The sequence below is a fragment of the Mixophyes fleayi genome, chromosome 9 (assembly GCF_038048845.1).
Source record: "Mixophyes fleayi isolate aMixFle1 chromosome 9, aMixFle1.hap1, whole genome shotgun sequence".
Taxonomy (NCBI): Eukaryota; Metazoa; Chordata; class Amphibia; order Anura; family Limnodynastidae; genus Mixophyes; species Mixophyes fleayi.
This window is the reverse complement of record NC_134410.1, coordinates 125,094,040-125,111,905: the sequence shown is the minus strand read 5'-3', so window position 1 is coordinate 125,111,905 and position 17,866 is coordinate 125,094,040. Positions and strand designations below refer to the sequence as shown.

The following is a 17,866-nucleotide window of genomic DNA, read 5'->3' as shown; positions in this document are numbered from 1 at the left end:
AACAACTGTCCGCGTGGAATTTGTAATTTCTCCCTGTGTTTTTAATGGGGGCTCTGTTTTAAGTCCATAGCTCTAAGACATAGTGGTAAGTTCACTGACCTCTGACTTGTGTGTGTCAGGTAAATTAGATTGTAAGCTCCACAGGAGCAGTGACTGATGTGAACAGTTTCCTAATAATAGTGCAGCAGAATATTATTAAAGATTAATAATAAATTGAAGAACATTGATGCAAAAAGAATATGAAAAGGGAGAATAATAAATACAATTAACATAAACCTTTACTTTCTGTGCTGCTAAACGATGCTGCCCTAGGCAGGTGCCTAGTTTGCCGACAGTGATAACATTTACACCCCTCCTATACCCCACTAAGTCACATGATACATTTGCACCAACCCTTCTGTTTGTGTGTGTCTAGGAACCTCCGGTGTCAAGGTGCATAGGACATAAGTCCGTACAGTTAATTTCACTTTAAGGAGTTTCCTGTTGTGGAGTCTGTTTCACTTTCACTGTCAGGAGGTTGGAAACACGGGCTGTTGCATTTACAAGAATGCAGGATTTGCATCAGCAACCAGGTAAGTTACATACACTAAGCAGGTGGCAATAGCTTTTTAAAACATGGTAAGTGGCCCCTTTGAAACACCACTAATTTTCTTTTTGTCTTTTCAGGTAACATCTTCTCCTCAATGTCTGCGTTAGATGTTGTGCTGTCTACATAGATAATGGTTTCACTTTGTTATCAGACATTTGTTTTGAAGAGAGAGAAGATTGGGGCAGAGGGAACCCCCGAGGACCGTCATGGCAGCCTCCTCTGTGCACAAACCACCCCCTCAGTGGGTTAAAATCTTCTGTTTATCTCTTAAAATGCTGCTCAGTTTAACTTCATTTAGGCTTAAGTTAATTATGAAAGTAAAAGGTCATCCGGGCTGTTCTCCTTACATGCGGCAATTTTGTCAGTACAGCGCCTGAGGCAGAGGTGTAGCCTTGAACTGCTTTACCTTTCCGGGACTACTCCCCTCGTCTTCTCCCTCATATTCTTTCCATATTGCGTTGCAGAGAGAATGGATCCAGCTGAGAATTTCGAGATACTACAGAGATCTTTCATGAGAGAAGCTGCAGAATATGATGATCTCCCGAGTACCAGCTATTTTGAACCGAGTTCCCAATCAACTTTGCAAATTTCTGGCTGCAGCAAATTCTCCGGACCTGGTAAGACTCAAGGCTAAAAATGTCTGTAATAACATTGTTTAACGGTACGATTTTGGAGAACCCCATACGAATATATCGCCCCCTTTTACATGAAGCCAGGAGCTGGATTAAATCATTTTCACAGCAGCATAGCAAGGCCTGCGACTTAAATGAATTACATTTGTTGCCCAAGATCCCACTATAATTATCCGTCATTTTGTATATGTTAGGTAGAGATGTCCGAGTTGTGCAATAAGTAGGATGCCATTGCAGCAAGGGTCTCTATCACCAGGCTGAACTTCAGGGGAGACGACGGGCATCCTTGGCTGCTATTATAGATGAAAACCACTTCCGAGTTGGTGGCGTTGATCGTTATCCGAGCTGACGGAGCGGAATACAGCACCTCTATGCTTGGATAGTCCGAAAGGTTTCATGGTTTGGACCATTAATTACCAGGAGATCCTTCTATCAAAAGAACCGTAAGTCAAGGTTCTCCGGCCGTTTGAACTTTGGATCAGGTCAAAGGCCATCGTCGTGTTGTCCTTTACCCGTTACTCCAGGATGTCCCACATTTGATCATTGTGCACCAGTACAAGGAGAAACTGGTTCAATCAATTAGCCATAACCTTGGCGTAGACATTGATGTGGTTGTTCAGGAGATGGTTGGGTCTGAAATTCATACTATTATGTAGATCATTATCTTCTTTATGGTTTAAAGGTATTCTAGCGTCAAGCATGGTTTCCAAGAAGAGTTCTCTCTGAAGTACAGCATTAAACAAGTAGCGGAGTTGGGGTATAATCCGTATTAAAAACATAAATGACCTTGCATTATAAATGTGTTAGAGGTATATTAGAAGTTGGGGGACAAAATGTATTACACCTGATGTGGCCCCCAAACCTACGTGGTATTACTGCGCCAGCACCAGTTGCCCCACAGCACGCGCTTCTGCCCCCACACGGGCACTTTCACAACGTCGAGGGGTATAGAATAACTGCAAAGATGTTCCTTTCTTTTCCTGTAGTAAACTTGGCATATTTTACATTTTAAGCAAGTTACCATTTTAGTGCAGCCAAGTCAAATGAGTAAAAGGTCTTAAATGTGACTCTCGGACCCAAAAAAGTTTTACGCCCCCTGGAGCAAGAATGGACAAACTTCCGTATCTCCCAATTGTGAGGTCAAACTTGGACTCCCCTCCACACTAAATTATTTAGGAGAACAAGATTTCTTCTCTATGTGCTACAAATTCTTTACCCCCATTGTTACCTAGTGTTGGGAGGGGGATTTGTGAAGATACACAGAGATATGTTTAAAAGGGAGAAGATTGGGAGAGAAGAGGGGGCAGAAGGGACTGTATAGAACTATGTCCCGTCCTCCTACTGCTTTACATAAAATATTGTTTCCTTTATTCAATTATATATTCTTGGCCTCTAAGGGTGAGATTCAAACATATTCCAAAATTTTGGTAAGCTTTTTTTAGAAAGAAGCTTTAACTTGCTCCCAAAAGAACCCGCTACCTCCATGAGTTAACCAAGAACAATATTGTGTTACAGAGAGAAGAGAACCAGTAGAGGATGACGAGAGACATCAGGGAACTTTCATGAGAGAAGCGACGAAATACGATACAAATGTTGAAACGCTGCGTTCTGGGGAACCGTATTCTGATTCAGAAACCATCTCTTATAGAGATCTGCAAATTTCTGACTCTAACCCACTGTCTGGACCGGGTAAGGCTAAAAACTGCTGAACTAACACAATTGAAAGGGGAAACGGGTTCCACTTTTGGGCACCCCCTTATTTGATCCATGGCCCACATGTGTAGCAGATAAGAAGGGGGGGGGGGTCTCCCTTACTCTCTGGTATGTGAAGCTAGGATTTGGGCTACAGCAATATTCAGATACAGCCTATCAAATCATGGAGTCGCTATGACATCACCGAGGTACTTTGAGCATCAGTGATGTCATGGTCTCCTAGTGACTCAGCAGGTCACATTGTCATACACATTGCTTTGGACCGCAAATTGACTGTCTCCATTGCATGTAGGTGCCGGGGAAAGGCAGAGATCTGAAGCAAAATATAGTGTTTTTAAAACCGAGAACAAAACCAACTAGATGTTATTTTGCATTATTACAACGCACCATTAGGGAGTTTGTGAGCACTATACACAGAATATTTTATTTACAGGTTTCCAGTGGTCCCCGGATGTTCTGTCTGTCCTTAGCAATCTCTCGGATTTTAGCCCAGAGGAAGCGACGGCCCTAATCCCGCTATTAGGGCCCCCAGGGGTAAGTGCAACTCACCAGCACCTATTCTCACATCGTGTTCTCCCCACTGAGACGGCTGCTCCGACATGTCCTGCTCCACAAATTATTTTATCACATGAACTACACCATATGCTCCATAATATATTCTATGTTTTTCCTTCCTGTACACTTCATGCTGTCCAGAATTATACATCCACAAACCCTTCTGTCCATCCCACTACTCCTCCGTACCTAGTTGTTCTCCCATCTTGCTCTCTAGCAGCCAGCTCCAGGCTGAGCCTCTAATTACCCGTTACCGGTCAAAAATAATTGCTAGGATTCAGACTCATCCACTTTAGTGTTAAGTCTAGTGTGTTATGTTCAGTGCAATTCTCACACTTCCCAGTGTCCATCTCTCCCCCTCTATTGCACTGCATGCCCCTGGTAGTGTGCCCCCCTTCAGTGCACTGCATTCCCCTGGTAGTGCCCACCCCCACTCCCCTCCAGTGCACTACATGCCCCTGGTAGCGCCCCTCCCTTCAGTGCACTGCATGCCCCTGGTAGTGCCCATCCCTCCCCCTCTAGTGCACTGCAGGCACCCGGTTTATACCCTCCCCCACTAATTCACTGCATGTGCTTCCCAGTGTTTGACCCTTATCCTTTAATGCACTGTATGGTCCAGTGTCTCCCCCCTCAGATCACCTGCATATTCCAGGGTACACTGTCTGTCCTGCAATCACCTGAACATATAATCATATCTCCCCCAGACCACCCGCCCCCTGCACGTGAGGGATTACCTACTGGCCTTCCAGAAGGAGCCAGGTTATCATAACCGCCTGCGGATGCTCACGCAACAGCTGAAGAGCCTGGGCAGAGGAGATGTGGTTAAAGCCCTGCACCAAGACAGAGAAGCCCTCCGCTGGCTGGGTGAGATACCTTCCGACACTCCTCTAGCGCCTCCTACAGTTTTATAACAGTCCTGCAGCCGGCTCTGTATTTTCTAATTCTTAGGAGTGACTGGGTAACACTCAGAAAACACGTAAAATGCACAAAATATACCGATATATTCAAAACAGAATGCATAAAGTAAATGGTTGCTACGGTTCTACTCAATTATACATAAAAAGTGAGAGACGTCACCCTAGCCGAAGCAGATTACTAAAAACAACCCACAGCCTCCAAACAGCGGCGGTAGCCATACTGTGGACTGAACCAATGGTCCTAAAGAACGGAGCCCGTGAGCCCCCAGTGATGTCTCCAGGTCCTAGTGAAGGGGCGAGCAAAGTTCTTATGAGGATTCCCGCCACAAAATGGCTGCCTGCGCGCTGCGTGGGCAACGGTTTCACTTTAATCAAGCCGGCGGTCATTACGGTGCCACCTGATTAGATCTCATTGCTTCCATCTCCGATTACAGGTCCAGTTTTGCCGGAAGAGCACCTGGTAAAAGACATCGTCCCTTCTCTGTGGGAGCCATTGACAACAGCGCTCAGCGTTTCTCATCCTGGAGGTAGGACGTGAAGGCGCAGAGACATTAAAACATTTCCTGAGAAAAATAAGCCCGCACTCGGTATATCCCACATTATATATGGTACCCGCTGCTTGGCAATAAGCCCGCGCTCGGTATATCCCATATTGTATGTGGTACCAGCTGCCTGGCAATATAAATGCCCATATATGTATACAAAACAAAAAGACAGTTGTCAGCGCTTATCCTTTACACTGCATATCTGTGTGTGTCTAGCAAAATGAAAACATGAGGTATTAGTTCATATTTTGATCAAAAGAATTAAGCCTGCATCCCAACGTCAAGGGTACCTCATTATATGCAGGTCCTACACTGACCTATATGCTTTAAACACCATTAAAATCCGATGCACTCACCTCCCAGGTATAGGGGTTTACATCTAGCAAGGGCTGGCTTGTGAGCCACACCTAAATGTGCCTTAAATAGGCTTAATGGACAGCTGCTATGACAGAAAGGCAATATTTTAAAACAAAACCAGAGAAGAATAAGCCCGCGCTCGGTATATCCCACATTATATATGGTACCAGCTGCTTGGCAATAAGCCCGCGCTTGGTATATCCTGCATATAATGAGGTGCCCTTGACGTTGGGATGCAGGCTTAAAGCTTTTGATCAAAATATGAACTAATACCTCATGTTTTCATTTTGCTAGACACACACCGATATGCAGTGTAAAGGATAAGCGCAGACAACTGTCTTTTTATTAAAACATTTCCTGTCTGGAAACCGCCTTTTAGATGGGCCGATAAATTGGGAGGAAGATGCTAGAACCCATCTCTCCCTCTCCTTACGTGGTAATAATCTGTTCCTTCTACAGGTCATGACTGGAGGCTGCTGGCAGAACATCTAAAGATCCCCCGTGGACATATTGACCTGTGGCAACAAAGAGAAAAGAACCCAGCGGAGGTTTTGCTGAGAACCTGGCAGGTAATGGGCCAATGTGTACAAAACAAAAACACAGACACGCCCTGGGAGGTACGTTAGAGACGTCTGTTAGCTGAAGCTTGCGCTAGTCCAGTCATTAAAAATCGCCGGGTGGACGTCGCCATTTCGTGAGGTGAACGGATGAGCATAATGCAGCCTATTAGTTTACTTGACATCACTAGTGACAAACAGCGGAAACGGCCATTTTGTAAGCCGAACCAATGTTTATATGAAGCCTATCGCCCGTTAAGAACTAGCGACACCATTGAGGTACATAATACAGAAAGCGCTCTTAAAAGGGGTCGTTCTTTGTATAGCAGACGTTCCACAAAGCCTTTTCCTCCACCTGACAGCCGGTTTTATAGGTATTCGGAGGAGGCAGAGATCAGACCTCAACCTTCGCTTTCAATGGACACCTTCAATGCCCTTTATATGTAAAAGGAGCATTATAGGTACCGGTCCACGAATGCAATTATATGTGCATTTATATGTGTAATAGTGATACATGAAATAAAGGCCGTCCCCTCACAATTACGATTAATTTAAAGACATGAGAGGATAAACCGAGCAGTATTTTAAAACGATTAAAAAGGAGAAAAGGTGACATCATGAAACAGGTGGCCCTAAATTTGCAAGATGCTTCAATCGTGCATTTTCAGCTATTCACGCTAATCTGGTTATATATAGGTGCATATGCGTATTGGTTTTTTTATTCCCATTTATGACGGCAAACAGTGCCCAGACGATGAATAAGAGCATTATCTGGGTAATCTTAAAATTAGCCAATCAGGTCTTAAGATGATTGAACCAAACGGAGTTTAAAGCTACATGCAGTATTGTTATATCACACGTGCTGAAATAGGGAACAGATTAAATAAAAAATATAAATTTCTCCAGGTAAGCTTTACAGCTGGAGGACCCATAACGTGTATCATTAGTGCTGTGTACGGGCGATTAATATTTAATCTCTTCCTCTGCAGGTAAAGGTGAGTCAGGCCACGGTGGGGCGGCTGTTTGACCTGTTGATAGATAACCGGGAAGATCTGGCCGCTATGTTATGACACTCACAGTATGGACTTGAATTCAGACCCCCTACTCTATGGCCCAGGACATTGTTAACCGTGATAATAAAATAAAAATGATATAAAAAGGTTTGTCTGGAGCAGCTTTATTCTGAGGAGTTTTTATACTGTAGAGAAAACGAACAGAAAGCGTTAGACTGACATAACAACTGGCCTCCCGTCTCTCCAGTTCTATAGTCGATGGAAGAGATAGTCCTACGAGGAGTCCTCTAATGCCGGAGGTGGATCGTAGAGCATAGCGGTTAGATGTTATTATATGGGGGCAGACAGGGCCGTTCCCTGACAGCTCTTTCTCCACTAGAGTCCCGTAAAAAAGCCGTTCTGAGAGGGATCAGTCCTATGTGTCCGGCTGGATTTGGCCCCTTTCCCTGGAAGAGGAGTCGTGGAATACTTTGGGGGGCAACGTATGAAGAGACGATCTTCCTCCCTCTTGATCCAGCGGAGGAGTTTGGTGATGACGTTAATGGCACCAACTTTAGTCACCAAGGAGCTGAAGGACGTGTACAGTTCAAACTTGCTGGTGACCTACAGAGATAAAAAGATTTATAAGCTACCAATATAAGCAAAGATACACCATAGGTCCAAAACAACAGACAATCCCACTCGGGTAACTGAAAAAATAAATCTGGTTGGCTGACGACTGCCGCGGTCTACGACAGTAATCGGCCGTCACAAGATACAGTCGCTTAGCTCAAGTGAAAGCAGCTGGGTGTGTACACACAGATTTGCTCATTCAGCCGAATTACCGATTTCAGCTACACACACATTATGCTGGCAATGAGCACTTAAGGCAGACATCATAACGTCAAATTCCCCTATTACCGCCCTTCCCAATCTCCTTCCTAGCATTAGACAACCTGTTGTCCCTCAATCTAACCCCGAGCTTTCTCCTTAATTTTGAGAACAATCGCACCAATCCAGAACCCCAAAACATAACATTAATCACCCAGGCCAGCAGCGTCTCTTTCTCCGCCACGTGGTAAATCAGCCGCAGCGGTCTCGCCGAGTTGTGGATGCGGCAGTGTAGATAACGGTATAAGTCGAACAGTCTCTGTCTCTCCTCCTGATTGGTGTACGGCCCATCAGGCTTGGGGCTGTGGGGACAACACATTGTTGACACTAAATGGTACATTCAACTTCAGATCTGCTTTACTGTTTGAATTTCTCCCCGCTGTGTACTTTAATGGGCTTATTGACAGGAAGTCTGGTGTACACAGCGAGGGAGAAATCTCCCCCCATGATTACAGCTTGATATCAAATATCTTTAGTTCTGCCACGTTCATGAATATTGTACAGTATAGATTACATATTCAAAATAAAAACTCAAAGACCTAGTGGCATAGAGGTGCAATGCTATGCATAGAACGAACGCACTCCAATTTGGAACGCGTTAAATTGTTTTGCCGTCAATGCTCCTTAGAGAATTCCCTGGGTCTGTAGAGTAAAACGAGTCCTGTTCCATTACAGTAGGAACTTTGTACCATGAACGCCTAGCACAACCCATACGAATACTAAAAATTGTTGGGTGGTCAAAAATGATTAATACAAGTCAAGTTATCCTTAAAATTAAAGCGATAGGACAATGGGCAAGACTAGACTCCCTACTACAGAGCAAGAACTTGTCTCCATACCCCACCACCAGGAGCGGCTCATAACAAATAACCGTTTCTCCCCCGGCATGACATTCCGAGGTCAGCTGAAAGATCTACATTAACGTTACCGGATTATCTTTGAGAAATTCAGGCTGCTTTGCGTTAGCTCAGTAAAATACCTTGTAAACTGAGGGAGCTGTTGGTAGGTGTCTGGGATGTCCAGGGGTTTGTACACAAAGTGCAGGAGCTCCGGGATCCCCACCAGAGAGACGCTGTATGAGCAGCACTGGAGGGCCCCGGCCAAGGCCTGCAAAGAGTTCTGTGCCTCCATGGCCTCTTGAATCTTCTTCTTGCAGCCAGACACAGCATAGAAAGATTCCTTATCTGTGGACAGTAGCACCAGACACACTGTGCACTGGGGGTCCAAGTAGGAGATGTAAGCATAAAAATATCCGTCAGGGTTGAAGCGAGGGAGGCAGATAGGAGTCCAGATCTCCCCGGCCTGGAAGGCAGAGGAGGCCCCGATGAGGTTCAGCAGAAGGTGGAGGTCGGAAGGGTCTAGCCGGCAGTCCTCGATGACCGCCCGTTCCTGCACCACAGTCACAAGCTGCTGGTCTGCTACTAAAATGGAGAACACCAAATTGGGAGTGATGGCCTTGGTGAGCATGGAGCTCAAAGAGTCTCGGAGCGGGCCAGCTAAGGCCAGGCACTGCACAGCGCCCAGGAGAAAGCCGGGATCGGTGTCTAGCAAGTCCAAGAGGCTGTCCAGGATCTTCTCGGAGCCGGCGAGGAGACGCCGCAGGTCGTAATTCTTCTTGCGCTCAAAGATCCGAGCTACACTGGCCTGCGTCAGCATGCTAATGATCTGGTAGTAGACGTACTGCAGCTCCCGTCTGAGCTGCTCCTCCGACTGAGGGGACCGGGATACGGACACCAACACCAAGGGTCCCTGCTGCAGGAAGACCACCTTCTGTTTGTCTGTGGAAAAAGGAACAAGGAACAATAAGAATCAGTTCTCACCCTTCCTGTGTCCTCAGTAACACAACCTTACCACTATCAGCAAGTACTATACAGCAGTAAGTCTCACACCTATCTAATATATATCTGCAGGGAAATCATTACTAGAATAGTTGCATCATCTTTCTCAAAAACTACCAAATATCTCTGATCTCTATTTTCTCTGCAAAATAACTAAAATCCACACCCCTCTCTCTCTCTTTGCACAGATTACGGTCAAAGGATTCAAACTGCATTACTAGAAAAGCATAAGAGGTCACTGCTGTACAGCAAAGCGTTTACAGCAGCTCCCAATGATGGGGGTAGCACCTTTTCACTCAATAAGAAAAGCCCAACTGTATTAAGAAAGATCTTTTTATAGCACCATTTGAGCACAACACTTCAAACACAAAAATTTTTAAAAACTTACAAAGAACTAAGACAGGTTACAGGTCTGTATTATAAAGAAGTGTTTATGTATTTTGTTTGCACCATTTCCTCAATAAAAATGTAATTTAAAAAAATAAATAAAAATGATCTTTCTGCATTATCAGACTTCTAGAATTGTTACAGGATTCTCCTGGATAACGTTACTAATCCATATAATGCATTGGAAGTGGTGGAACTATTTAAGAGAAGTCGTTGGATGTCATTTTTAGCCAACAAATCTCGCTCTTGCCCTATTTTGATCTAGACACATTTAAGGGTCATTTTCTGGCCTGGCACTAAATAGGTCAGTGTACCTAGAGTAAGGATTAAGTGTTGCCCGTTTTTTCCATAGGAAATACTCCTAAAATACAAAGATATATTATTAAACCAAATAAAAATACAGAATTATTTTGTTACGCTGAGGAATTAAAAAATTAAACTCGCCCAAACATATTGCAAAAGATCCCGATGATTGAGGTGCAAACTACCAGCGGATACGGAGGGGTTAAGGATGTCACATACCTGAATGGATGGAACGGATACAGTTATTTCCACTCTGGACAAAACTGACCAGCGCCATCATCACGCCCATGGTAGAAGACAGGGCCTCCTCGTTACCGTAACGGGAGTAAATGGGCTTCCCCGCCTCGCTCAAGACGAACACGTGCTTCCGTTTGGTGCGCCAGCTCTCCGCCGTGATGTCCTCGTCGCGCTGAACCGGGGTTGTAGGCGGGGTCAGCTCAGTGGTTACACCTCCAACAACCGAGGAGATGCTACTAAAATCTCCCGAGTCCTCAAATGTATTATCGGTAGAGGCTGAATCCGTTAGTTCCTTGAGGTCATCCTCAAATTCCACACCTGCAGGCCCGGGCTCAGAATAAATAAAATCCGGTTTAGCGGAACCGTCTACAGTCTTCTCAGTGGACTCGATGACCTGTTCATAGGTCTGCGTCAAGTCATGGTCTATAGTAGCGGTTCCCTGCTCTATAGGAGTGTCTCTTAAGAGTGACAAACCTTCCTGGTCCAAGCCTTCACTCATATCTACCCTATCCTGTACACAGTCACCATCTACGGCAACCACCTTGTGGTCCAACTGTACAGCCCCGTCTATGACCCAAACGGGGACGTCCTTTGAGTCTCCCTCCTCCAAAGCGCTCTGCTCAAAAACTCCTGCAATCTGATCATCAGCTCCATTGCAGTCTAGAGGCTCATGTGAACTATTACCCAACGCGTTTTGCTGAAATTGTGTGACCTCCTTTGTTGAGGGGAAATCAAGGGGCGATGGCAGAGTTGAATGATCATCATTGGTTGGACTTTCCAGCGGGCCTGTTGGGAAACAAAATAAAGTCATTGTAATCAGTGTATCCGTTGTACATAACAGTATATCATAACAAACGCCCATAAACAATAATACAAACACTTCAGTCTCTAAGTGTTCCATGCTTTGTAAAAAAGTAACCAACAAATAATCTGCCCACTAGGGTCACTGCTCCATCAGACTTTATGGGTGATATTTTATTTAAACCAGCCTAGCAGGTAAAACAGCAGATTACACTCGTGTTAAAATGACCCTACTGCCTAGATATTGTAGGCTGAGCCCATAGTCACGGGAATGTTGCTAATCAACTTAATAGGAAACAGTAACATCACTAACAGTGACATCACCTCGTACTCAATGATGTCACTATTCTCTAGTTATCAGAAAGGCTGAAAATTGGTTCAGTGAACAAAATGGCCGACTCGACGTCCTTGACTAGACCGTAGCCTGGTGAGCAAGGACGTATCTCTCTCTCTGTACCAGCATGTCTATTTGTATGGAGGAATTATAAAGACATTGCAGAATATTCTGACACTGGTGAAGCCTGAAGTCGTCACCAATTACTTCCTAGGTTTAGAGTACTCCAACGGAAGCTTTTGTGGTGAGCTATGACAGAGAAAGGCTTTCTGGTACTGACTAGACGTTGAGTAATATTTAGTTTTAGGGAAGTGGCTCTGAAGTCAGTTACAACTAGAGGTTCCCAATATCCTTAATTATGCCGATGGAGATGGTGGCAGTAATCTTAATGCCCGATAGCTAGCTTATTAGGTGTTCATCAATTACCACCAGGCACCGTGGTCGTTTTCAGACCAATTTCCGCAAAGTGTGACCAGCATTGGAATTGAAGACATCTGGCAGAATTTTCTTGATAACCAAACTGAGATTTTCAAGATAACGTTAAAATGGAATTTTCCCAATTGAATCTGTTGTCTGCTCATCTCACATATTGCCCAATTATTTAGCACTATTATACACTTCTTTCACCATCCTTATTGACCGATTTACATGTCTACAATGTGCATCACGAATAGAAATTCAAAAGAAACGTTAACAGCATTTTCACATACAGCAACAAAATACACCCACCCCAGTGTCAAAAATATTAGAGGGACCCTCGCCCAGAACCCTGTTATTTTGCCACACGCCAGCTCAATTGAATCAGATGACCGAGGAAGGGGATTTGCTAGAGAGTATCTGTAATGCGAGACAAGATACATAGAATCGGCAGCCGTCATTTCTCGCCGTGCTTCAGAAATCGTCGCTTACAGAAACAGTCTCCGGGATGCGTCCATGCGTCCATCTAACTGATCATACAGATTCCAGAGGAGGGCAGCTGCACGTGGCAACCTCCAGAAAGGGGCTCCAATCTGTGTAATAATCTGAAGGGAGGTAAAACCCAACATTCCCCCATAAACATGGCAAATCCTTCCAATATCTGCCCTAGCCTTACTATTAAAGTCATTTAATCTCCCCTCCATTACCTCTCTCCAACTCCTCCTCTCTCCCGCGCTCCAGAATTGCCGATTCCGGTTCTTCAGCCATCATCCCCACATCGCTGCCGGCACCTTAACGATGGAAATATATAAAGACATGTTCAATCGGCCATCAGTGACTGACGATCACTACAGATCTCTCATAATCCCATAGAGGAAAAGTATAATCCTGTATAGATGACATCGGAATCACTGGTCTCAATAACCGATGGAGATTCTATTTGATGTAACAGTTGATTATTAGTCGGTTTACACAAATGTTACGGTGGCGTCTCACACACAGACTGAGCACTATGACATAAATCAGGATACCAACATGAATCTTTCATCCTCACACATGTGGTTTTGAACCACAGACTGTCTCTTCACTGTCATTTGCATACAGGAGGGACCCGGAATTATTCAGGAAATGCAGGAAACAGAGACCAGAGATTTAGAAGAAAAAGAAAATATTTCAGAAACAAATGTATTCATTTTATTGCATAAAAGTGCCAATGGATTACACAGCGCTGCACGAGGAGACACGACGACATTACAAGGTTATAACAAACTGATGGATAGAGCTGAAGACTCTCCTGCTTGTGACAGCTTACAAGAAAGGAGATCTAGCTGTCTTTATATACTATTAGTTAAAATATGTTATTTTATGGGGACAAGTGCACCTACATAAGATTGAGGCACCCGTCTTGTGGGCTCGCCCTATATTCATGAGAATGCAGACGATAAAATCACTAGGAACAAGTGATATCACTGAGGCATGAAAACAATGTGCCTCGTGCCTCATAGATATCACTACCTCATGACACATCGTGACAATGCAAACTGGCTCCCGACTGTCTGCCCTCGCTCCTGTACATTACACTAAATTTAATAAATGAGAGCCACAAGATAGTAATGAAAAACAATAAAATATTCAGACACCCTCTGCAGAGTTACACTAGTGGGTAGATTTACTAAAAATTCTAAAAAAGGAAAAGTGGAAGTGTTACCCATAGCAACCAGATTCTAGCTATCATTTATCTAATACATTATAGAATGTGATAGCTAGATCCCGATTGGTTGCTATGGGCAACACTTTCTCTTTTCCTTTTTAGAATGTTTAGTAAATCTACCCCTAAATCTCTAGAGCACAACAGAATATTCGTAAGTACTGAAACCAGCCCAGGGTGCGGGACGAGTTGGAAAGTCCCCATGAAGGGAATGCCAGTATTTTATTTATTTTTTTTGCTTTGCAGATTAACTTCCAGTTGTCCGTAACAAATAAGCTCATATTAAAGATATTCCTAAACTATCTACTTCTGAGCTGGAGATTTATGCCGACATTTATCAATTCACATTTACAGTTCGGACAGCGCAGTTCAAACCAGGCGCCGTCTGAAAACTCCCCCCAGAAAGCAAAGGAAGGAAGACGGAAAAACACTTGTGTAAAACAAGCCGGTTGTACTAAAACAGTAACCCCCCGGGGCCTCAATAGCCACAGGTGTCAGATTTGTGCTGCCTGTACTCTTACTTGCGCTATGCAGCCTGGCTATTTTCCAGAAGCTGCCGGCTCCATTGAATGCGTTTAACGGAAGTTGCATACGTTGAGGTCAATGGAGTGACCTCGAAGTACCCGGCTTTACTGCTACTGAGACACTAATACGTTTTTATGTTGATTAATAACCATTAAAGAAAAAAAAAAAAGAGGAAGAGGAACGAAAAACATAACAGAACAACAAAGTTAGCAAACGTCATTTGGGAGTATATATACCCTATGGCAGTGGTTCCCTGTGTGCCGCGGCATCTCACAGGGGTGCCCCGGTCAGGGCCGGTGGTAAGCAAGGCAGGGGGACAACTTGGAGATTATTTTGGCTGAGGGGTGCCTTAAAAAAATGATGGACACCCTAAGGGTGCCTTGAACTGAGAAAGTTTGGGATCCTCTGCACTATGGGCTTCAAAAAGATCTACAGAGTGAAGGAAATGCCATCATCCACCAAAGAATATCCCTGAGAATCGGCCATCAATTCATGAGGCACTTATGACATAAGTGATTCGAGCCTCGTGCCTCAACGTCACTACTTCCTAGAGAACGATCAGTCCACAACCTGACCCTGATCACCGTGACCACGTTAAAGAATGAAAACCGTACATTGACAGAATATTCACTGCAAAAGCCCCTCAGTAACAAGACCCATCAGTTAATATGAAACACGAGCACACGGCCGTCTGCTACAGTGATTAGGAATCACATGAAGACTGGAGCCTGGTCTGCAGCACACACAGAACATCCTTGTCTAGATGTCCCAGAAAGTAAATCTGCTTAATAATCCCTGGACTATGTCAGCAGCGTGACTCATGCTGGAGAATAATAACAACGTAACAGTCAGATGTCAACACAAGTACACTAAAGTCCTATCAAACTCTGCAGAACATGATGGTGCACACACAAAAAGCAGCCTGGCTGTACCCCTCTGCCAGCCTGGGTGCCAAGAGGGGTACAGCCAGGCTGCAAGCGTGTGTGTGTGTGTGTGTGTGTGTATGTATAATATATATATATATATATATATCTCCCCTTTGTTTCTACAGCACCAACTTACTACACAGCGCTGTATACTGACGAAAGCGGAATAAAAATAAATTATGTACAACAGCAGGGGTAAAGATGGCCGTGACCACATGAGCTTACAATCTAGTAAACACTGCAGAGCGTACACAGATCCCTACTGATAGTATAACCTTAACCGACCCCTATGCATTATGTAGCTGTATATAAGATACTCAGCAGTAGCACTTCTATCTGCAGCTGTTATTTCCCGGAGGTCAGTATATGGACAGCGCAACATTTTGGAGCTATAGGTGTATACATTACAATGCCAATAAGAAGTAGGTTTGAGTAATGCTGCTGTGTACATATAAAGTTTGTATGCATGCTCTGTGATATAAGGAGGATATATATATATATATATATATATATATATATATATATATACACATGGTCTGTGATATAAGGAGGATAGATATATATATATATATATATCCTCCTTATATCACAGACCATGTATATATATATATATATATATATCCTCCTTATATCACATACCATGTATATATATATATATATATATATATATATCCTCCTTATATCACAGACCATGTATATATATATATATATATATATATATATATATATATATATATATCCTCCTTATATCACATACCATGTATATATATATATATATATATATATATATATATATATATATCCTCCTTATATCACAGACCATGTATATATATATATCCTCCTTATATCACGGAGCATGCATACAAACTTTATATGTACACAGCAGCATTACTCAAACCTACTTCTTATTGGCATTGTAATGTATACACCTATAGCTCCAAAATGTTGCGCTGTCCATATACTGACCTCCGGGAAATAACAGCTGCAGATAGAAGCGCTACTGCTGAGTATCTTATATACAGCTACATAATGCATAGGGGTCGGTTAAGGTTATACCATCAGTAGGGATCTGTATATGCTCTGCAGTGTTTACTAGATTGTAAGCTCATGTGGTCACGTCCATCTTTACCCCTGCTGTTGTACATAATTTATTTTTATTCCGCTTTCGTCAGTAAACAGCGCTGTGTAGTAAGTCGGTGGTGTAGAAACAAAGGGTGTGTATATATATATATATATATATATATATATGGTCTGTGATATAAGGGTGGAATAATGTACATATATACACATGCTATGTTATAGAAGGAGGGTACAGTGTGTGTGTGTGTATACACACAAACACAGACATGCTCTGCAACATAAGGGGTATAATATACATATATATATATATATATATACATGCTCTGTGATATAAGGGGTATAATATACATATAACTCCATATATAACATGTTTATATCTATACAGTGATGTTATACACCTCCATAATACATCACCCCCACCCCCACATAAACACACACTGTATACACCCGTACAGACCCCCATATAACCCCCCCTCCCGGTATACCGGACATAGGCGCTCCGTGCACGCGCTCCTCCGTCCACTCTCGGGGACGCGCACAGACTCCTCGCAGAAGCCGATGCGGATGGTAAAAGGGGGCGGGGGGTCAAATCCGACGACTCAGAAGCCGATAACATCAGGTGACCTTTTCTCATCCAATCAGAAAGTGTCGAGGTTCAGAGACGGAACTCACACCCTAAAGCAAACAAAAGTATCACATGTTTACTGGGTGAACAGGTCCCGGGAAGTCGGCCATTGTTCCGGAGACCAAAAACTGATAAACCTGGAGAAGATCCGGGTACCCGATGCGCGACGATAATGTGTCGCCCTTAGAGCCCCGCCATTGTATTGGAAGGGTAAATGGATGTGAAATAAATGTGACCCATAATAACCCAAAGTATGTTATTGCTCGAGCACATGTCCACATCAACTCTCATTATTTTTTTATTTATAGGGGAGAGTGAGATATTACACCACAGGGAAGTCCCCTGAAATGTGATTGGCTAATTCAGTTGATGTTATAGACACATTGAGGTTCACTCACAAAGTACATAAATGCTGCAGGACAGAGTAAGTGTAATTTCATGACATAATACAACTACTTTCTGAGGTGCCAGGCTGCCCCCAGCCCCCATACCAAGAAGTGAGAGACCGGTCCAGGGGGGCAGATGCCCCCAGCCTGCCCCCTGTGATGTTATTGTATATTACCAAAACACCCCCTACCCATTCCTAAAAACATCCTGGTATTGCTGCATACACCGCTTTTGGCAGGACTGTCCCTATTTTTGGGCTCTGTCCTGCGGTCACACCTGCGGACATGTTTGTATCTCCCGCTCACTGCTGCGCTGCATAGCACGGGTTCGGCGTACTCGCTACTGGTGTGTGCTCCAGTGTTTGGATCATACCCGAAATCCGGGTCGGTCTCCCGGACTCCTGGGAGAGCAGGCAAGTCTCCCGCATCCGGCAAATACCTGGCCCAAATAACGCCATTTGCGTCATTTTGCCCCTGTCCCCCGCATCAAAACATAATTTTCGACGCGGGGGATTCAAAATGACGCGATTGACCACTCCCGCCCCCTCCCG

The 17,866-nt window shown here is 43.9% G+C and overlaps 2 protein-coding genes across 2 annotated transcripts; one reads left to right on the top strand and one right to left on the bottom strand.

Annotated features, from left to right (window-relative positions):
• The first annotated feature begins 428 nt into the window (after positions 1–428).
• Positions 429–7,019, top strand: LOC142101239 (uncharacterized). The gene is made up of 8 exons (XM_075185559.1): positions 429–572; positions 1,054–1,206; positions 2,737–2,910; positions 3,368–3,468; positions 4,194–4,353; positions 4,841–4,933; positions 5,768–5,877; positions 6,855–7,019. Exons 1-8 carry the CDS (start codon positions 548–550, stop codon positions 6,933–6,935), a joined length of 897 nt encoding a protein of 298 aa, XP_075041660.1. The 5' UTR covers positions 429–547; the 3' UTR covers positions 6,936–7,019.
• A 7-nt stretch (positions 7,020–7,026) lies between these two features.
• MON1B (MON1 vesicular trafficking associated B) lies at positions 7,027–16,906 on the bottom strand. Its single transcript, XM_075185557.1, has 6 exons — positions 16,790–16,906; positions 12,773–12,856; positions 10,496–11,299; positions 8,728–9,526; positions 7,903–8,050; positions 7,027–7,481 (listed from the first exon to the last, which is right to left on the bottom strand). The coding sequence occupies exons 1-6, from the start codon at positions 16,794–16,796 to the stop codon at positions 7,254–7,256; spliced, it is 2,070 nt and encodes a 689-aa protein (XP_075041658.1). The 5' UTR covers positions 16,797–16,906; the 3' UTR covers positions 7,027–7,253.
• Between the last annotated feature and the right edge of the window lie 960 nt (positions 16,907–17,866).